At 39.0% G+C, this 22640-nt stretch overlaps 1 protein-coding gene across 1 annotated transcript; it reads right to left on the minus strand.

Annotated features, from left to right (window-relative positions):
- Positions 1-738: 738 nt before the first annotated feature.
- On the minus strand, positions 739-22468 carry cers6 (ceramide synthase 6). The gene is made up of 11 exons (XM_086265576.1): positions 22128-22468; positions 21042-21147; positions 20815-20945; positions 14146-14203; positions 12813-12863; positions 12606-12698; positions 9009-9137; positions 6692-6798; positions 5059-5215; positions 4883-4906; positions 739-1705 (listed from the first exon to the last, which is right to left on the minus strand). The coding sequence occupies exons 1-11, from the start codon at positions 22295-22297 to the stop codon at positions 1547-1549; spliced, it is 1185 nt and encodes a 394-aa protein (XP_086121702.1). The 5' UTR covers positions 22298-22468; the 3' UTR covers positions 739-1546.
- Positions 22469-22640: the final 172 nt, after the last annotated feature.

Raw genomic sequence — 22640 nt, forward strand, 5'->3', positions numbered from 1 at the left:
TACTATCTGCTTTACTATGAATGCTTCTCTTGTTTTCTTTTAGTTTAGCTTACTGCTTTTCTTTTCCCCATTTTCTAGTTTTTACTTTTTGTGTTGGAAACCACTTTGTGTCTGTGAAAAGCACTCTGTAAATAAACTTTACTTAAATACTTACCTATTTTGTGAGTGTCTGCCCCATTTATTGGTGGGTCTGTATGTGTCCACAGAGGCTTTTCTTTACCTCGTAAGATAATATATTTGTGCTCCATATGTTTGTTTCTTGTGCTTCTGTTTTTTTCTTTACATTTCAATTTTGTTCTTACCTTTTGTATCAAATCTGCACATTATTCAGCTCTAACTACTTAATAACTTATGTCCTTAAAATATTTATTCAAAAGTAACATTTCAATGTGTATTATCTCCTTCTGAGAATCCCAATCAATATTTTTGTTGTTGTGTTGACCTTGTCAACCTCTGTGTCCAGCATTTGAGTTCCTAACCTCACCCTAACGCTCCAGCAGATCTACAGTAGTATAAATTTGAGGTATTAAGCAACCGTGCACAGAGAAGCAATGGGAGGAGGTTGAATGCTGTCTATGTGTTACTGAGGCTAATGTGTCTCACAGTAGCCTCTTTTCACAGCAGGCATTTTGAATTGTCACAGTCAAACTGTGTACACTGCAGTTATGAGCCATGCTACCTCCACGATTAAGCTTATTCAACACACTCGCACATATTTGCAATCTTCATGTTTTTTTGGGTTTTTTTTTATTGAACTATTCAAACAATTCTTGTCTGCCTCAAAAGAGGACAAATGGCCTTTAATGTAACGCTTACCAGAAATGTACCAGAATAATTAACAAAATGCTTCAACAGGGAATACAGCATCTAGCCATGTCTGATGCACACACATAATACTGTTATTGACATCTCATATACAGTTTGAGTGGAGAATGAATTTTAAAGTGTAAGTGAATGTCACATAACTATCCATTTGTGAGTTGTGGCATATCTTTGGAGGTGTAGCATTAAAAGTAAACCCAGGTCTTTAGCATTTTGCTAATACTCGTTACTGTTACTCGTTCAGGAGTATGTCATCTTTAACACTGACATCAAAGAATGTCGTAGATGTAGAATAAATGTCCAACTACAGTCTGCAAACTTATTTATAAAAAAATTATAAATAAATAACATAGAATGACACAAACATAGGAGAAAACACACCCCCAGTATGCCAGACCACTGTATGTTAGAGTAGCATGCTTACACCATAGAGTGAAAGGCTTTCATTCACTGGTTAAACAGAGAGTGGGTTGTATCAATAGGAGTGCTTTGATATTTCACTGAGTGCAGTTTGATGTAAATATATAGATGAGGAGAGTAAACTGTCGAAGGAAATTAGTGAAGAATCAATAACAAAACTGCATTTAGCTAAATCTATCCAGAACTTCCAGACAGGCGATGTTGTTCATGTACCCACCACACACACTCTCTCTCACACCCTCTCGTACGCTCTCACACACAGAAGAATTGATGGTGTCTGTAGCGTGGCTCCACTCTTGTGATATCAGTGCTCGTCGGGATACGGGGCTCCTATCAGGTAGCCGTTGGTGCCATGACTTTTGTTTGTCCCATTGGTGGCGCTGGTGTGGTGCTTCTGATTTGGCGGTGGGCTGTCATCCTCATCGGAGCTGGACTCTATGTCGCTGCGGTCGTCTTTAGACACCTGCGGAAAAGAAAGGGGCGGCTGGAGATTACCTTTTTTTCCTCATTAAAATTCTTATCTGTTTCATTATCTGAGGCAGCCAAGCATAACGGTGTTATAAATGGCTTTTGCATGTGAAACGGGAGCTGCCAATCAATATCAGGCAAAAAATAGAAAAAGAAGAAGAAGCTATAACATCTATTCGCAAACATGAAATACGGAGACCTCTGGTTTGATTGCTTCTACCAGTTCAAAACACACATTTACCATGCTTATTACCGTATTAATATGACTATCATATCATTTCTGAGATAATCTGCCACACTGATTTAGAGAAAATACACGGACAATACTGATTTTTTGTTTTTTAAAACAACCTACTTTAATGTTTTGCAAGCTTTTATTCAAAATATACATTATTATTCATAGATTCAAATTTAGTCAAGTGCACTGTCATATGAGTTAAACCATTTTCTCTTCTGTTTTTTCCTTCGTAGCAACCCGGAATTTTAAACTCCTGCAGCGCACACCTGCATCACAAAATTTACAGGGATTAAAAAACTGATTCACAGCGTATTACAATTCATGATTACTGTTTATGAACCAACTGTGATGCTGTGTGTCAGGAAATCTTTTAGCCTCATCCTTTAGATAGTTACCTCGGTGCCTGAATATCAACTCTTTGCATGTGGTAGGAAAAGCTGCTGTGCTGGAGTTTAATGGCAGTATATACTTATTACAGTTCTTTTCCTCAAGAGTCAATAAAATAATTGTGCCTTTTTAAAATGTTTAGAGCGCTGTTTAATTTTCTCAGGATGTCAAAGGATGAAATAAGATGGTCTGCTGGCTGATCACATTTTTTTAAATAACAACATTTTTGATTTTCATTTTTAAAGATGAAACAATCTATTAATTATCATGAGACATGGTTGTGGACATGAGGAGGATGAGAATACCAGCGAGGTTTACCTTGGTGCTCACACTGACAGTAAACTGGATTTTATTAAAAACACAGAAGCCCTCTACAAGAAAGGTCAAAACCATCTCCTTGAACATCTGCTAGATGGTGCTCAGGATGTTTTATAAGTCTGATAAGTCTGTAGTGGCTGGTGCCATCCTGGGTTTCAGAGAGGAGGATGCTTGTCCAAGTTACCAGCAATATTGGACAATCCTTCACACCCCTCTCCATCTCAGGCTGGCCAGCCCACTTTATAACTCCTCCTTATGACACCCAGACTATTTGCATATACATAGTATTGTTTTAATAAACTTAATTTATCATTGCACTTTGAGTACCCTATTTTGTCCTCATTATTTTATATTTTACATATTTTTAATAAAGTATTCAGATTTTACAGAGTTTCAATTTTCTGTCTTTTATATGTATATTTTAAGCGAACATCTGTAAAAAACTAATTCCTTCTGGCTTTAATAAAGTTTTCTGATGACATCCACAGACTAGCAGCACAACTGCTTAAAAGTAATTCTGAACTTTGACTTTAGAACAGCATATAGCAGTGGCAAAGTTAAGAGCTTCTACCAGAGGAGATCTATTGGATAGATTTGATTGACTAAAGCTGTTCAGATGTATTCAAATATGAGTATTATATTTTAGTAAAGGGAAAAAAATTATTACTGTATTACATTTTAAATCCAAAAACTGTAACAGACCTTAATTTGCCACGTTAAAGCTGAGGCTAACAGGAACGTCATCAGTTTTGTCACTGGTGATAAAGGAAAGCCTTGGACATTTTAACATTTTGATGGGAGAATCAAGGTGAGCAGCAAATAAAGTAACACAAACGCCAAATCTTTAAAGGATGGGATTCAAACTGCCGACCTTACGTTATGTAAAGTGAGAGCTCAACAGCTAAACTGCCAGCACCAATGTGTCTGTGAAGGTTCTCAGTCATCCAGGTCATCGTAGTCTAAGGAGCTTGGAAAGAAAAGCGTCTGGACTTATTTGAGTTGCTTGAAGACGCTTCACCCAGACCTCTACATCGGAGAGACCAAACAGCCACTTCACAAGCGAATGGCACAACAGAAGAGCCACCTCCACGGGACAAGACTCAGCTGTCCATCTGCATCTAAAGGCCAAAGGTCACTCTTTCGAGGATGCCAATGTTCACATTTTGGACAGAGAGGACAGATGGTTTGAAAAGGAGTGAAAGAAGCCATCTATGTCCACTGTGAGCGACCATCTTTGAACAGAGGCGGGGGTTTACGACACCAACGTTCTGCCATCTATAATCCAGTTTTGAGATCCCTTCCCAGACACCTTAACGCCCACTCACATCCTGGGCCATCTGACCTCAGGAAATCACGTGATAGGGTGGGGCCAGGTTTCACAATGAGCTCACCTGAAACCCTGGTTGATTGTGACCCACACCCACTTTCACACCTTGGCTCATGTGATTAGGTAGAGGATCATCAGGGAGTCCTTTGTCCTTTGGGGGGAAACTCCCACTGGGTTTAAATCTGGGACTCCCCACCATTTGACCTTAGAACTGAAGAAGCTTCTTGGATGAGAGGTGAAACGTCTTCAAGAAACTTAAAGAAGTCCAGACGCTTTTCTTTCCAAGCTCCTTAGACTGCCAGCACCAATTTATCTGTTGTCGGTCTCAGTGATCTTGACACAATAGGGACCATGTGCTGTGAGATTTACTGAAAAAGCTTAAAAACCTGTTGACATGATGGACTTAATGTTCTTAAAAAGTGATTCAACAGAGGCCTTTCATGCTTCTTAACAATAGAAACACTCGCCAATCTGACATGGCAAGGTTTTCGAATCCACTAGAAGATAGTGAACACAGAAAGAGATTCATGTTAAAGTTTAGCTAATTTATTCGAGTGGACGGGAATCGCTAAAACAACACAATTTACTAAGCTCTTCCTACTTTTGGTGCTTTGATGACAACGGCACCAGTTAAAAAGTTAAATGACTTAAATGACCACCAAACCTAATTGGATCGATTGTCTAGGGAACCCAAATGTCTGTCCACAATTATGAGTGAATCCATCCTCTAGAGGTTCAGATATTTCTTAGGAAGTTGCAAAAGGGTGGTACAGGAAAAGCTAGGGAGTTTTCCACCTCAGGGACCATGAATAGCATGAATAAGAAGCTTTCAGCCAGTAACCACATTAGCTGCAAGAAATATGAGGAAAAACTAAAAGTTGTACAAAATGTCATGTACTTACATGTAACGGATTCCACTTTCCCACCTTGAATGTTGCAGGTTAGCATAGAAAACAGAAAGAGAAAGTCAAAAAATGGCCCATCAGAACACCATACACTATTTATAGATGCACTAGCAGCACAGCAACCTAGATACAAAGGTAAGGATTTTGCAAAAGAACTGGGTTTAGTGACTCACCTTTCCTTTGGAGATGGCTCTGCATGCTGTCTTCACTATGAGGTAGGACCAGAAGGAGTGGAGCAGCTGCAGCATGATCAGAAGCAGGTTGAAGACCCACCAGGATGGGTAGGGCCCTATAATCTCCCAACTCTCAAACAAGGTGGTGTTTAAAATCCTTCCATAGCAACAGAGGGAGACAGAGAAAATTAACTTGACATAAAGAACTAAAGCACACCCCCTCATTTGGTGAATTAGGGCGTGTCCTGGGGGCGAGTACACAAAGCCAAAGGAAGAAAGCTCTGCTCCAAACATATTGTTAAAATCCAGGTGTTTCATGAAAAGGGAGACAGAAATGTGAGTGTTTTATTTATAGTTCAATATGAGTAGAGCAATAATTTACAATTTAATTGAAGTTGGCACTGTAAGAAAAATCAGTGTGTTGCCTAACTTCACATGACACACGATTGAAATTTTAAGGGTCTAAATTTAACCCTGGAACAATTCTTCCAATTCGTTCTGTGAATCATCCTCCAGATACTGAAGCCATGGCAACAGCTTTACAGTAATGACAACTTTACTACGGGTGTGGTGGGGGCTGACTAAAATGTAGCATATGGGAGCATTATATTACAGTATGAACAGAGGGCAGAGGATGTGGGGGTGCCGGCTAAAAGCTTCTTTCTGGAAAAAAAAAGACTTTACTGACAAATATTTCTCAAAGCACTTCACCAGAAAGCCCCTAATTATCGAAGACAATCTTGATTCTATAAACTCAAAACAGCATTTTTGTGCTGAACAAGAATCGATGGTATCTCAAAGAAAAGAAGACGGCTGCAGCTGCCTGACTGGAAAACGAAATTACGTCTCTCTTCACTTGTGAAAGGTGTGATAACGCTGTGGCTACAGATGACTGTGGAATGACTTCCGTGCGCACGACTAAAATAAACGTATTTATTTTATTTTAGTTTTTATTTTGAATTTATTTATTTATGACTGCAAATATCAGTCAAAAAAGGCAAATAATAACTGCCATTCACAAAGTTATTGAAGAAATTAATTCAAGCTTTTAGAGAGTAATTAAATCTTTTAAACATTTAATTAATCTTCTCTTCTCTCTGTTAGAGAAATTTGGATGGATTAACTCCGCTTTATAATGATGAATAAATTAAAGGTAAAACACCTAAAAAGCAGTGTCACAAAACGATGAAAGCTCTTTTTGAGTGGAAATCACTTTGATGTTTTTAACAATCCCATCAAACTCTAGACACAGTTTTCAAAGATAAACCAATAACCATAATGATCTGCTTTTCATTTACTGATAGGTTTGGCTTTCTTTGAGAGTTTAAAGCTGTGGTATCCATAGTAACTATTACTTAGCAACACAAATTCAAAGAGATTCTGTCTGAACTGCAAACTGTTGTGCAGAAAAAGAAGAAAAAAAAAAGCCAATGAGATCTTGATGGCTAAATTTTCAGAGATGAATTGCCAAAATAAGCAGAGCAACTCAGGCATCTGCTTAAAAAAAAAAAAACGTTCCGCAAGTCGTGTGAGCACATGCATGCAAACGCAAAAGGCTAACACACCTGCCCTGAAGCCTGGCTTTAGAAGGATGCTAACTATGGTACACAACAAAGAAGCAAATAACACTCACCAGATGGGGTAAACTCCCAGCCTGGAGCTTATGAAGAGAATAGCAAACATTGCAAATAGCAAGTTGCACAGTATCTGACATTTGGCATAGTTGGCCATCTTGGCAGCCTGGGGTTAAAAAAGAAACAGAAATTAATGTAAATAACATAAAAAAAATGGAAAAAACTCGTGTTTCCAGTTTGAATTAAAAAAACACTACATTAAAGTGTGTTAAATGTGTGTAGGTTACATCAATGCTGAAAGAGCTGTGTGGGAGGTGAAGCCTGTTTTGCACATAGTGTAGTTAGATTAGGGTACTAATGTGCAGATAAACATGAAGCCAAACAAAATCCTCATGTTCAACATTTGTGGAAATTAAAAAATAAAAAAAATGAAAAAAATCAGCCATTAGCCCATACATATATACAGCCACGTCCCCGGTGACGCTCTCCCATCCCTTCAGCTCTTGCTTGTTGTGGGGTCTACTAAAGGTAGAGATCAGGTGACTGATCACAAGATCAGGTGAGATGAGATGACTGGCAAGGCTATTCTTTACTCTGAAAGGCTCTTTCAGGTTGTTTTCACTGGATGCGTGGGGTTGTTGTCTTGCAGAAGAAAGAAATCCCTTCAAACGTGTTTGGATGCATGCACATTGCTCCTGTGTGCCCCTACATTCACCCTTTTAGTTCGGTCAGCAGTAAAAGTATTGATTAATGCTGGCATGCCAGTTCTGCTGACAAATGTAAGGGAGCCATAGCTGAAGCACTAAAGTGTTTTCTCTGTGCTTGCTCTAGACTTACCTCTTTGAGTGCTTTTGACCTGGTGTGCAGGACTTTTTCTTTAAATTAATAAACTTGTTATCAATAGGTCATACCAGGTCATTGCTTCACTCAGGTTTTGGTGTGTCAGGCATTTTTTCTTCTTGTGTTTTACCATTTAAACCAGGTGTTGATTTTGGCAAACCACATATGTTCATTTCTCTTAAAAAACAATGTGGTCCTCTAAACCTAATCCTGCTCTTCATTTAATACTGATGGACACTGGTCAAAATGGGAATTGTTACCAAACTCAGTGAATTTGTACATAAACCATGAAATGAACCACAGTGGTCATGTAATATCCAAGACCTTTATATTTGGGATCTCTGTGGCTACATCTTAACCATATTCTTTGAACTGTTCTTATTCCAGGGTGGAATGATGGGTGGATCTGGCTTTCAATAGCTTTCCTAAAGCCCCGACCTCAACCCTATTGAAAATGAGTGGACTACACTTAAAAGAAACCCGACCAATTGAAAAGAACTCTACCAGTTTTGCTACGATGATTGGTCAAATATTGGCCAGAATTATGCCTGAAGTTTGTTGCTGGCTACCAAAAGTGTTTAGCTGAGATGCATCTTGCTATGGGGACATTTACCCAAATATCAGTGAATAATATATGAATAAGTTTGACCCTGTGTGGATGAGAGAAGATCCAAAATAAATGAAAACTTGTGCACCCAGTTATTGGTTCTTTAACGTCATTAAATATGTATGCTTTACAATCATTCCACCCCAGAAAGAAAAGAGATCAAAGAAATCATTAAAAGCCCAAAATTACTACAACATTCATGCCAATGATGAGTCTATGTAAACTCCAAACAACAACTGTAGTTTTTTCATTCATTCTTTTGACTTTTTAGTTTAGTAGCCAGCTTTGTATTTCAAGTTGAATGTGCTAAAGAACAAAAACGACCACAATACCTTCAATGCAATGCAATTTAGATCTAATCTACACTGTATGGACAAAAGTATTGGACCACACCTCTTCATCTTTGAATTCAGACATTTTCAGTTTCATTGCCACAGGTGTATAAAATCAAGTACCTAGACATGCAGTCTGCCTTTACAAATATTGGTGAAAGAGTGGATCGTTATAAAGACCTCACTGATTGTGGCACGGTGAAATTTCTTTGCTCTCAGAAGAAATTTCACAAGCAAACTCTCAACAATCAACTGTAAATGGCATACTTGCAAAGTGGAAGTGTTCAGGAACAAAGCCACAAAGTGGCTAATGACATAAAGTTACAGAGTGGGACTGCTGAGATGCACAATGCATAAACTTTGCCACTGTTTCACACAAAAACTATGTACCGTTTGTGGCATAGGTTTCTATGGCTGAGCAGCTCCTGTAGGTGTAATGTGTAGGCAACCCAGTACTTTTGTTCATATAGTATATGCATAGAGTTGTTGTTACATGGTATGGTGTGTTGTTCATACTGTGTAGACTGTGTTTAAATCACTCTACCCACACACCCATCTATCCATCCACAGTGTTTAAGTCTCTCCCCGGATCCTCACCTCTATCAACACGTCAGCTGCATCGTGCAGACACATGACCAGAGTTCCCACTCGTGCCATGTTGTTCACATAGGAGAATACAATCAGAGAGATTGTTGCCACATGGTGCAGGAACATGATCAGGAAATCCTGGGGAAACAGCATCCAGCAAAATGTCACATAACTATAGAAAGAAGTTTTAAAATGTTACTGCATGCTGCACATATTACAATTTATGCAAACAAAAATAGCAAATACACCCCCAGCGCCCAAGCATTTATCAACAGTTTCTGCAGTAGTGTGTTTAAAAAAAACCAAACTAGATATTCACACATCCTACTATCTCAGGCACAGCTGTGTCTCTAAAAGGGAAGATCCCACTGAGAAAACAGTTTGCAAGATCTTTCTTTTTACAGTGTGGTGTAGTGTTGGAGGAACTGGGCCCTGTGTGCTTCTTTATCTTCCTTAAACATATCAGGGCTGCAGTTTTAAAACATTTAAGTGTTGAATGAGGTTTTAGAGTTGAAAGTGAGCTAAAAGCTATGTTTCTTCAATACAATCCCTGCTGTAACTACACAACTAACGATATTGGTATGAGCCGTTAGGTTTTCTAGCTTTGAATAGAGCTCCAGATGACTAAGCGGCAGGACCGGGGACAAGGGGGGCATTCCTCTAACAAATCTTTAGCTACTGAATCATCTGAGGATGGCAGCTTAAAGCACCCAGAACCAGTCCAAAGTGGCAAGTGAATGAGGAGAGAAGATGAGCAGGAAGAGTAATGATGCAAGAGTGAAAGCAAGGCAAGAGTGTGCAGGGGGAACATACTGAAATTGGCAGGGGATGCAGAGGACCTCCTCAGCGTAGTGCTGTGCATGAAAAAAACTGAAAGGAGAAACAAAAACAGACAACATGCCAACAGTCAACAAAGAGATGACAGAGTGAAGGCATACACAGCATGGCATCGTGAGGGCTGCTGCTTGCTGCTGTGAGTGCAGTGAGCGGAGTGTGTTTGAATAGAGGGCAGAGCTGGGATGGAGTGGAGACAGGAGTACGATCATGGCTGGAAGGCATGCAAATTGATGCTTAATGAGCCAAAAGTGTGGCCATTTTCATAAAAAAAAAAGATGAAGTGGGATGAAGATGACTGAATGCTTCCATGGACTGACTTTCAGCTTAGACACAGACCAAGTTGGTTCTTTAAAAGAATGCACAGCAGAGAATAAAGGGATTTTTTTTTTACTATTATCTTTTTCTTTGTTATCTGTCGTACAAATAAAGCTACAGTGACTGATATATACAAGTTTTAAATCACTCAGCGTACATGCATTCACACCCTATAAGCCTAAACCAATTTCTGATCGCTTTAAACGCTCTGTTTCAGACAGTTTTTTCTACTGATGAATCTGTATGATATCAAAGCGAGGTGCTATACACCCCTCCTGTTTATGAGAGCTAGCCAATCAGAACAAAGGAAAAAAGTTGGCTTAAATGTAGCTCCACAGACATATCAGCTAAAATGGCTCGTTTCAGACAATGGGTGAACTGAGGGGTTGCACTATAATCCAGGAGAAGGATTATTTTGAAGAGCAAAGATTGCTATCAGCTTTAGTAGAGTTAAGTCTAGAAAAGTGGAGCTGGAAATGAGCATAGGTACACTTTAATAGACCTGATTATTTGTGAAAGCAGATTTTACATTAGGTGAGCTGCCTCCAGAGTCCTGGTGCTGTGCATGCAGTTTCACTGTTGTAGCTGTGCGATCTGTGCCAGAAACCTGATTTGTTCTATGTACGTGCAAAAACCTTTCACAATAAAACCACAAGACATATGCTCTGTGTGACTGCAGTAATCTCAGAGTAGTATACAGAAGTGTATTGAAGCTGGCTCTAGGGTTTAACCAAAAACTTGGTCCTAATAGTTAAACAGAAAATTTAATTTCATCCTTTTTGTGTTTTTGTGAACAATGCTAAAATATAAGACGCTAATAAAATAAAGGATTATATATTTACCTATTAAGTACACACACTTGATAAACAAAAAAGCAGGTAAAAAAAACTGCTTTAGCTGAGTAAAATAGCAGTTTGAACCTAAATTAGCTTAAGCATTTATTTTACATATTAACTATAAGACATATTTGTTATGATTTTATATAAATCATAACAAATATACATTTATTAATTTGTGTACAAGAAAGTCCACTGCATTAGAAAAAAGTCAACCTCGAAAATATGAGAAAAAAAGACTTATTTACCTGCTTGCAGATAAGCAAAATATGTAGCCTATAACAGTGTTTTTAATAATATACGGATCTTCGGTTATAGTGATTTATTGCAACACTGGGAAGAAAAAGATTTTTTCCTTTTCCTTTTTAACTACTGTCTTGACTGCCAGTAGGTGCATATATCTCAGCACACACATCAACACAAATCATTTTGTCAAATGTGACACATTATACCCTCAGTGGTTACTTTATTAGGTACATCTGTTCAACTACTCGTTAATGTAACTATCTAATTAGCCAATCACATGGCAGCAACTCAATGCATTTAAGCGTGACTTTGAACAATGGTTGTGGTTCCAGACATAGTTGTAGGTGCCAGACACGCTGGACAAAAAAAAAAAAAAAAAAAAAAAGATATCCAGTGCTTTGTTGATGCCAGGGGTCAGAGGAAAATGACCAGACAGCTTCAAGCTGATAGGAAGGCAAAAGAAACTCAAATAATCACTGGCTACAACCAAGGTATACAGAAGGCCATGTCTGAACATGTAAGACGTTGAACCTTGAGTCAGATGGGCTACAGCAGCAGAAGACCACACTGGGTGCCTCTTCTGTCAGCTAAGAACAGGAGACAACTCACACGGCCTCACCAAAATTACTTCCTGCTACAACATTTGGACCATAGGGTCAAGATTTGGCATAATCAACATGAAAGCATGGATCAGTCCTGCATTTTATTTATGATTCAGACTGCTTCTGGTGGAGGTGTAATGGTGTGGAGGAGTTCAATATACTTAAATGGCCTCCACAGTGACTGGATCCCAATCCAATAGAGCATCTTTGGAATGTTGTGGAATGGGATATTCACATGAATGAATGTGCAGCTGACAAACCTGCGGCAACTGTGCGATGCTGTCATGTCACTATCGACCAGACTCTCTGAGGAACGTTTCCAGCATGTTGCTGAATCTTTGCCAAGAAGACTTAAGGCAGCACTGAAAGCAAAAGGAGGTCCAACCTGGTACTAGGAATGTGTACCTAATAAAGTCACCTTTAAGTTCAGTCATTGGCTGAAGGGATTATTTAAATGTAGTTAATCAAAGTTTTTGTAAACTAGTCAGAATAAAGTGTTTCGGCTTCGTGTTAAAGTTTAGTTAATTTATACAGTGATGATACAATCAAACTGATTAAAACAGACTAAACATTAATCACAAAAGGATCGGGATGTCTTTTCTGTGATAGTGCTACTTACACTTGCATAAGAACAACACGTTTTTCTAGATTCAAAACAAATAAGTAAGTAAATAACCTTGTTCTCTTTTGCCTTCTAACAAACAAATGATGATTTGTGCCACTGGACATGCATGATGTGTGTTTTTTTTATGACATGTGCTCATAATTACCTTCCTCCTGATGTCTGTGAATTGGGAAAACAGCAACGACAGATAGAAAGACAGCTCCAGTATATAGTAATAATGGATGTCCACAGTCAGTGGCTGCATAAACACACAAAGCAGCAGAGTTAAACTAAATATTTGATAGGTAGTAAATCCAGGAATGCTGTAACATGATCGCAAAGGATGGGTAAACATTGCAGAGTAAATGTTTACCTGGTAAGGGTAGTTGTACCAGCACTCTTTAGTGTTCCATAGCCATGGAGTCTACAAGAGATGAGAACAGTATGTTTATACCTTAGACAAAGAAAATCAAACAATATAATAAAAAATATTATTAAACTTTGACTGACTTGTTGAGGGGCAATGATAGCAGTAATTCTTTGGCTTATATAAAACTGAATAAATGCTAAATTGCTATGTTCTGCTCACACCACCATAAGACAAAAATCTCGAGTAGTGACGTAAAGATGAGAAGAGTGACGGCAACTGAGATGCTAAAAAAATGTGTTATAAGCAAACAGTGACCCATCACTGGGGCTGAGTTTACGTCTCCTGCACTCCTCTCCAGACCCGCTCTATTAATAAATCCCGCAGAGGCTGGAGCCTGCAGCAGCGGCTGCCAGGGACTTAACTATTTTCACAAAGTGCTTCGTCATGCAACTTGTGTCTGTGAGAGATTTATCCTGCTCTGTCTCAGCCACTGCTGTGATTGTGTTAATATACGGATTTTCATGAATTTATGCATGAACTCTATTAAACCTATCTCGGTCACATATTTCAGTCAAATTTGCTTAACTGGCTTGTTACCATAAATGTATGAACTCTACAAAGTGTGGCTTATTGATGTGTCTGCTGGAATTTCAGGCTTTTTAAAGAGGAAACACCATTTCAACCCCTAAACTACACATAGTAGGCTTAAGGCGCTGCATACATGCATACATATTCATGAAGGTAAAAATATCTTTTAACAGGACATGAAAAATGGTCAATATGAATATTATCATTACACGGGTATAGTTTTAGGTGTGGTAACCCTAAAAGTTAAGCTAAACATCTGGTTAAATGGTATATGTCATAAAAGGGGCATTTAAAAAAAAAAAAAGCCATGCTTTATTGATAACACACTTACACTACTCACCGTAGGAAAGCCACAATTCACAAAGTCACTTAATTAATTAAATAGCAGTGATGACCACTTTAAATGTCATCATCTCAGTTATTTCAAGTCCTTGTTTTTGTATAAGTAGGTGGCTCTTCTTACACGGGATAACACGACACACAACAGAAGCTCCTTTGAACATTGGCTTCCAGCTGTTAAAAACTACATGTCACTATAGTAACACAGAAAACCCCCTGACTGATTAGAGGTCATTTTTATTCCTCTACTGCCTTCCCTTTTCCTTTTTTTGTCTTTATAAAATTAGTCACTTTAATTCAATTTTATCATGTACCGCTATACTTTAAGTGGTTTAGAAAATAGCTTCACATCTCACAGATCCATATTAAATCCAGCTCCTGTTACAGAAACTCTTTAAGTAAAACTTACCTTTTTAAGGAATCGTACTCCGTAGGTAAATATGTATAAGTAGAATGTAAATCTCCACCTGAAACAAATGAAAAGATCATGACTATAGACTCATCTGATCACAAAAATCTTTAGTTTTTCTTTTGGGGGTGTAACCTTAAAAAAATGTGTTTAACAGCAGTGGATTTCAGTTTTGGTCTAGTCTGGAGCAACACTAGTATTAAAGACAGCCTCCTCTAGCTCTGCAGTGCACACATATTTGCAGCTGTTAATATTTATCTTTTTTTTGCACATTGATTTCTGTTTTCTACCGAATCCAAACAAAACACATTCTGAGACCATTTTGAGGAGAATAATGACCTGCATCCCAAAATGTTTTCCAGAATCTGATGTAATACCACTTGTGCTGTATGCTATTTACTTTGTTTAATCCCTTGGTGCAACACGCTGTGGCTCACATTGTGGCTGTTATGCCTGTAATTAGGAACTGGAAGTGGCGTAAGGTCTTCTTATTCAACTCTGCAGTCTAGGGCAAATCAATGAAAATAAGACGTCACTGACTTCCCTTGTGAGGTCTGGAGGGGGGAAAAAAACACTCACTCTGTCCATTCCCAACCCTTCTCTGCTTTATGTAACCCTGCACATAAATTACAGTAACCACAGCTACACAATAATCGGGAAAGTCATCACGAGGTCTGACTTCAAGCTTACAAGAAGGAAACTGCTTCAGCTGACACATCAGTGATCAAAGATGTGCTTATAAAATACCTCCTACTTATCCCAGTCATCAATTGGGAGGAATGATTCAAGATTGGCCCCTTAGCAAGCCCCCTATCCAATGCAGCTTCCATAGTTGTGCAAGCTGCATTACGCCAATTATTTCATTCGTGTCTCTAAATGGAGACAAATTAGCCCACAAGGAGAAACTGTGATGACTTCATTAAATATTTCATTCCTCTGAGATGTCACTGTTATCTTATAGTATCCTTTTTAATGCATCTCCGCACACCAAACGGGTGACAGCTGGACAGCGATTTCCACAGTTTTTTTTTAGAACAGCAGTAATATTTGGTTAACTTAAATAAAAAAGTAAGGCAAGAGCTGGCAAATGGATTGAGATTGATGCAGGGGATTTCTAGTATTTCTTGACTTTTTACACCACAATTTACATTCACAAAGTGCTTTATTCTAGATATACAGATCTTTTATCTGTTACACACACATGCGCACAACTATGGATGAACTTTCACCCTCATATGAACTAGACTGACTCACTCATCTCGTGAGCCCAATAGACAGTCAGTCTAATAACACAAACACTAGTTATTGTGTTCAGCTGATTACTATAAGTTACTATAGATGCCTGAGTGTAAAGGTATGTCTCTGCATTTTTAGATTGCATAAACTCTTTTGAATACAGTTGTATAACTCCACGAATCAAACTAGAGGAACAAAGCAGAGCTTGACTTCTATGACACGGAAGAAAACATTAACTGACAGACGATGTGGATCCTGTCATGTGAAACAAGCATTTGCATACTTTAAAGCTTGCGTGGTGTGGTTGTTTGACCTCAAATCAAACACCTTTGGACAGCTGCAGGCCCTGAAACTCCACGATTCATAAACGCTCAAAAAAAGAGAACAAGGTAAATCCACATCGGCTCCTTTGTGCAGGAACGAGCTGTTACTCGCGATGAATACTAGAGGAATTATTACCACATTGATGTGCTGCTTGTGGAAGCCATCATTAACTGCTTTTTGTGTCTGATCAACAGTATTGTAAGAGCAAATCAGCTGGACGAGTCTACCTGAAACACAGTAAAGACTGTTGCATGGCAACTGGTTGATGAAGCCTGCAAGAGTCTTTTACAAGTGCTACTGAATCACTGCTATATATGTGCAATCACAATGACTCACAAATGCTTCCTTTGAATAGTTTATTTTTTCCTGTCGTCAGGCACCGATTGAGTTTTGTCATTATGAGTTACACTTTTTCAAATTGATGATGACAGTTGAGCAAACTGGCACCTTTTAAAATTTAATTATCTAAGAGCTGCTGTGTATTTGGTGCACTCGATGGAAAAGCTATTAGCCAATTATACTTTTAACTAAACAATACTGTGTATCAGCTGTGGTTAATAGGATTATTCTTATGCAAATTTAGGCATAAAAACTATAGTTCATACAGCACATATGCTTAAGGTAATGCTCGGATACAAACACCGTCTTTTTATAAGTGCTTAATCACGCTTTAATAAATTGTTTTATTACGTATGATGAAAGGCTGGATTTCAAATTTAGACAGCTCAACTAATCACGGAGAGCTCAAATGCACCTGTTTAGACAGGACATTGCTTGAGGGAGGAAATAATTGCAGGGGTGACTTTGATTTGATTAAAAACTCAGTAATGAGGCTGCTTTTATTCTGAAGGTAGCGCCTAGTGTTGGAATAAAATCATAAAAAGCAGATCGTACTGGCTCATTTAATTTACCTTTGTCACTTCTCCAGGTGGGAAGCCTGAGCACCAGCTCGCTGCAATTGTCTGCATTCATACTGTTCAACATAACAATTAGGCATGAGTCTCCAGCTTTATCAAAACTCACCAGTCAGGAAGCTTTGTCCCCTCATTGCCGTTAGATCAGCAGTAACAGCTCTGATATTATTCAGGTAGTAATAGGTGCACCGCCTACCTATGTATATTTGTCTACTTTGGTTTAATTACATAGACACGATTTTAAAAATTACTGAAATGAAAAAGCTTGTTAAGTGCCAGTTTGTTTTAACGTGGTGCCGGAACATGGCGAGCAGGCTGAGGGATAACGTGTGTAGCTGTCTTCTTTGATATGCACATGTAAATGACCCATCTCTCAGCTGCCCTAAAAGCATCTGCTGAGCACAATCATAGTTATTACTTGTCAGCTTGGAGTCTGGCAAACTGCTTCTGAAGTGTATGAGACTCCCACACCTACGTGTTGTTAGAGGGAAAGCAGTAATGAGGATGCTAGTAGTCTCAGCTGCTGATAATGATATATTTCTGGAGAGTTTAAATGCATCAATTCATTTTCGATAATCTACTTTTAATCCAGTTAAAAGTTAGGAAACATTTTGAAATGTTATTGACATTTTAGATGTAAATTGGACAGTCTTGCGATTGCTTCTTTTCTTATTACTTTGATTTATTTGGTTTTAATCTTGCTTTAATGTGCTTTACCTTTGATTCATTTATTTGCAATTATATTGGTGCGGTCATTATGCTTTGCATCTCTCTCTCTCTGACTCCTGGTTTCAACGTGCACTCAGTGCATGCATTCTTGCACGTTTGTATTGTTTATCCATCTGAAAATGATTTTGGTTAATTCCTCATCTAACAGTTTTTAAACTGTTAGATGAGGAATATGTAGTAGTTTACACATTCTCCTAACAATCAAAAAAAGCCCCGGTTTGCTTCCAGGAACTGTCAGGAAGGGCATCTGGTGTAAAAACTCAGCCAAATCGAACCCCTTGTGAAAGTAGCTTTAGATGAGGCATCGTCACCAATAATACCCACGTGAAAATTAACTGAAAACTAAACTATGTAGAAAAGATGGATGTCCTTTGCTGAAACTGCATTTTCAGTTAAAGACAGAGCTATCTGAAACCCCTGAAAGCAGAGTTGGATTTTAAAACTTTCTCTACAATAGTCAGTGCTGGTCAAAAACTAGACAGAACTGCAATAACCACCTCAGCTTGCCATTTCTGCACATGAAATCAGGATACAGATGCTCATGTGATTTGCTTTCTTTTGTATTTTGCTTTAGGGAATTGCTTTTTTGTAGTATTTGAAACAATAGCATGCAATCTTAGGGGATGCTTGAACCATTAGGGTATCAATCAAGGGACTGCTGTTGAAAATTCGGTTTGGGTGATATCCAGATTCTGCCTTTGGAACATGGTTTGAAATGCTGACTTTAGGTAGTCTGACTACATTTCTATGTAATTTTGTTGCATAAGCACAATGTAAAAAGTTGAATTTAATGGGATGTGTTCAAAAGAAACTTGGCTGATATACATTCAGTTTAAACCAAGCATATTTTCCTCAGTGATTAATTATTTGAATAAGTAAACCTTTGAGTTTATATATTTCAGATGTATTTTAATCAAAAATAATGCTTCATGTTTACAAGGGCAAACAATCCTTTATTGAGTGTACTTGTCCTTTAGTAAAATAAGAAAAGATGAGATTTAAATTCAAATATTTGAATTTAATTTGGAAGAACGTGTTTGCCCTTTTCTTCTGTTTTTAGTTTCTGTGCTGAGATGAAAAAACTGCACTCCTATGTACCACGTGGTAGGAGGAATTTGTGCATTTCCAAAGAATACTCCGTGAATAATCCACTTCAATTGGTTGTAATATGGAAAGCAAAAAAAAATAAATAATTACTTGGATTTAGTAGCAGTCCATTTAATTATGCATCAAATATTAAGGGACACCTGACATAGATAATATAAGGTTAAAAATCATCATTATTTAATAGTATTAACTCTAGTAACAGACATTCTTTGTCACTGTCTTTAAAACAAAGGAAAAAAGTGGGTAATTTTATCCTTTATGATAATTTCTTTATTCTCAGTGAACGCAACGATGAAGAAGAATGGAGCAAGATGAGATCAGACAACTGGAGCTGTTGAGCACATCAAAGCGAGCTCCTGCCTCAGCCTGTAACGACCAAGAACTGAAAAGAGGAAGGGCTCTACTCCCCAAGTACACTGCAAAATCTTAATTTACTGTGAAGCCTCTTAGTCTGAGTGAGTTTTCATTTCTTTATGGATTTTCTTCCTTTCTATATAAACAAAGTTATTGCAGGTTTGTTGCTAAGAAAAAAAATAGTACACTTGCACTTGACTGGATGACTTTTTCTCTCTTTTTTTTGCAGTCTGTCTGGGTAACAAAAGCTGGGAGACAAAGTCCATGCAGAGCCTTCATTATTTTCAGACCAAATGTGTCTACTACATGCTCCCAGTCTGCATAATGAAAAGAACAGACACAAATTCGGCCATCATGACAACTGCGAGACAAAGAATCCTATCAGTCTGTAACAGCTGTGCATGAGGGCCTAATTAGAGCACAATCACTGCTAGAAGCACTGAAGCCGGCCTGTTTGGAGGACTGCACTGTGGGCAACTGAGACTCACAACCTGGACAAACTATTGCAAAGCCCCGTGTTGTCTGCTATCAATTATGCCGAGTGCAGATAACAGTTTCGGCACGGGTGTTGCTTTTAACGAACGAATGCCAGCAAAGCATGTACAAAAAGCCCTTACATATTTCATACAGACACAAATCGAATCTCTCTTTTCATTTTATTTTTTTTTTTGTGTTCAGATTCTTCTTTGAGCTTGTAACAGGAGTCCAGTAGTCTAATCAGCCGACAGTGGTCTCCTGAGTGAACAGCAGCCTCAGGCAGATCATAAGATGTGAGGCTCCCCGTGTCTCAAACTGCCAGATTTGCTCTACCGGTGTCAGACATGACCCTGCTCTGACAGCGACACTCGCTCGTTGGCCTTTAACATCACACGCCAAGTAACTACCATTTCCCTGATGGCAAATGCTTTACTGCAGATTAGCCAGTTCTCTATTACAGACTGAGTGGGTTTGCTGGTTCGCATTGGGACTATTATCCAACAGCAGCACCAGCATTTATGTTGCAATCTTCATAAGCCGTGTAAGACACAGCACTGACTAACCAAAACTGAAGCAGCCCTCTTATAAGCTTTCAAAGGACCACACCAGCATTTCTGCTTGAATTTGACCACAAAGCTGAAATAAATGATCGCTGACTGATTATCAGTTGAAGACTCAACATAACACTAACTGGAAGAGAGGGAAATTTAACATAATATATCGCCTGTGTCCAGTGTGTTTCTCCTGTGCATACCTCAGCTCAGCTCTTGAGAAAGAGCCTCCCTCTCATCTTAGCAGGATCCCAATTTAAGATTTTAAAATGCTCTTTTTCTTCCCTTGCTGTTCTAGTCTTGATTTATTTGAAATAATTACTCCATGAGATGACAGTGAGATCCAAAAGAAAGGTTGATTGGCTTACAACTTGAACAGTATCAGGAGTTTATCTTAAATTCAATTAAATTCAAATCTCTTCTCCTATCTTGTTCTATGCTTGTCCGATTAATTCTCAAGTTGGACAGGACAATTTTGTTTCAGATCGAGTTATTATTTTGGTTCTCTGCTGTCCTCTGTGTCATTTCTCAAATCTCATATCTTTAAATTTGACATTGATTGTCAAAGAAAAAAAAAAAACTCCAACAAGGTGAAGATTTTAATGAGCATCTGTCACTACAGCCCTCAAATTTCCCCTTTACATTCCTGCCTCCATTTCCCTAATTTGTTTTTTATGAGTATGTGCACCCACACAATTTACCTTCAGTTCCATACCGTATGAAAATGAACTTGCAGAGACATGAAACAAGCTCGATTTTTAAAATCATTAACCGTGCCTGCTTTTACTGCTGTCACAGATGTGTTGTTGATAAGTGGTAAAACAGCGCAGCCCATTCAAATGACTACACTCACAACAACTGTGACCAAAAGTTAAGCACCAGTGCACAAACTCTGATGTTTACAGAGAAAAAGAAACGTGCAGAGGAAACATGGCGTGCAGCTAAGTGAGGAATGTCTTGATTATAGTTTGTCTTACATGCTCTCACAGAATCTGGCGAGAGTGCTGGGCTTCTCTTGGTTGCGTCGTTGTCTGAACCAGCGCTGGATGGTCCGCACATCCCAGTCGAGCTGCTTGGAGAGACCCTCCAGCCTCTTCTCATCTGGGTGCTGTCAAGAAAATATAAACACTCCATAGGTTAGATGTAGTTCAGTTATTAAGCTATAACTGAATGATAATTAGAAAAAAATGAAAACGTGGACAACCTTGGTTATAGCAGTGAAGACCTTTTCCAGGATGGCATTGGGTTGTGCTTTTTGCGGCCCGTTAGTCTGGATCTTCAGGCCCATGGCACATGGTCTGGCAATAAACCTGCAAAAAACAGATCATGACACCATTTACATATTAAAGGGCTCAGTCTCTTTTCTTTTATTCTTTAAATTAAGGACACTGGAGCAGTCAGTAATGCATACTCTTTCTCTGCAGGTGCTGAATAACAGTGTACTGTAAAGATCTTTTGACCACAAACGGTTTAACACAGAGGGGAAAAACACCTATGTGTTGAACTGCTGAAGTGTAGTATCCACGTAGTATTGATGAAGAAACAGTAAATGACGCCACAGTGTGACTTGTTTGTCAAGATGTGGTGAGAAAGTACACAAGAGTTGACAGTCAGCTGCTAAAGTTAACACGTGGCTGTCTACATGAACAAAAATAATAATACTGATATTAAAAACTCCCCTTACACAGACATATATTTCATGAACGAAAAACCAGCAAGTCAAACATCATCGGATCATTTTAACTTTGTTACTGAGCGTAAATGAGGGCTTAGTGTGGAAATGTAAGGCCTCACTCACTACTTTGTAAAGAAACTCTCATGACAAGCATTGCTGTGATGACACCATCGTGGCTTAACGGTCAGACACATGATCATGCAACATGCAAAACATCACAAATAGAGCAGTGAAAAAAAACCCAAAACACAACCCCCTACCGATAAGATAGGTTAAAGGAAACGGTTTTTAGAACGATGGTTTGCAGAAATTATGGTTTGGGCTAAGAGGACGGTGAGTGGATTGGCCAGGTATGGTAACTTGGCCGCACAGCGTGTGCATGTGTGTGTGCCTCGACAGATGCATCAAATGCAGACAGCGCGTAACGCTGCGGCCCTGCAGAAAGAAAGATGATCACCCTAGTGATTTGTGGGCTAACCAGACAAGATGCCATTGTTTAGGTACCAGACTGACACACATGGACAGCGGGGTGTGCTGCATCGTTCGCCGGAATATTTCGACAATAGAAGACCGTATCACAGCCACCTGGATTAACGCATGTGCGCGTCGACCCACCTTTCGAAAACCAGTCGTATCATAAAGATGCAGAATGCTAAAGGACAAGCCAGATAGAGATCCTCGGCTTGCGGAAACGTTGCCTCATCTGTGTTTTTTAAGTCAGCCCAGGTTACATTGTGAGGGAGCCAGAATCTCTCATTCCAAAACCACGCCAGAATACCGGCCATCTCCCTGCAGCAGACACTGTGACCGGGTCGAAAGAGAAATGATGGCCCGCTGTATCTAGGAGGTCTCTCAGATGCGATCTGACGGCACAGGCTCTGCTGATGATGAGATATCCGTGTGCGATCGCCGTCCGTCCGTTTCCCCTCAGCTATTCCAGTGTAGGGAAGTAGACTCAATCAGCTCCTCTGCAACTGATTGGTGCGCTGACATGTCATGCAAAACAGTCAGCGCACATGCCGGGGCTATACCACGGCGTCATCAAGGTAAAGCACTGGGGTAACACTCAGCCTAACACAGTATAACTGATTCCCCTTTCATAAAATACAGAATGGCGTTTGCTTTATT

The sequence above is a fragment of the Aulonocara sp. 'chitande type north' Nkhata Bay genome, linkage group LG16 (assembly GCF_057382095.1).
Source record: "Aulonocara sp. 'chitande type north' Nkhata Bay isolate Kocher_YH1m ecotype deep benthic linkage group LG16, A_spYH_male_GT1.1, whole genome shotgun sequence".
Classification (NCBI taxonomy): Eukaryota; Metazoa; Chordata; class Actinopteri; order Cichliformes; family Cichlidae; genus Aulonocara; species Aulonocara sp. 'chitande type north' Nkhata Bay.

Excerpts from the sequence above, each read along its gene's own strand:
- cers6 (XM_086265576.1), bottom strand. The coding sequence starts at position 22,297 with ATGGCCGGTATTCTGGCGTGGTTTTGGAATGAGAGATTCTGGCTCCCT. Across the intron at positions 12,699-12,812 it reads GGTACAACTACCCTTACCAG|CCACTGACTGTGGACATCCA; the intron begins GTAAACATTTAC and ends GTGTTTATGCAG. Across the intron at positions 5,216-6,691 it reads CTGGGAGTTTACCCCATCTG|GATTTTAAACACCACCTTGT; the intron begins GTGAGTGTTATT and ends TTGCTATGGAAG.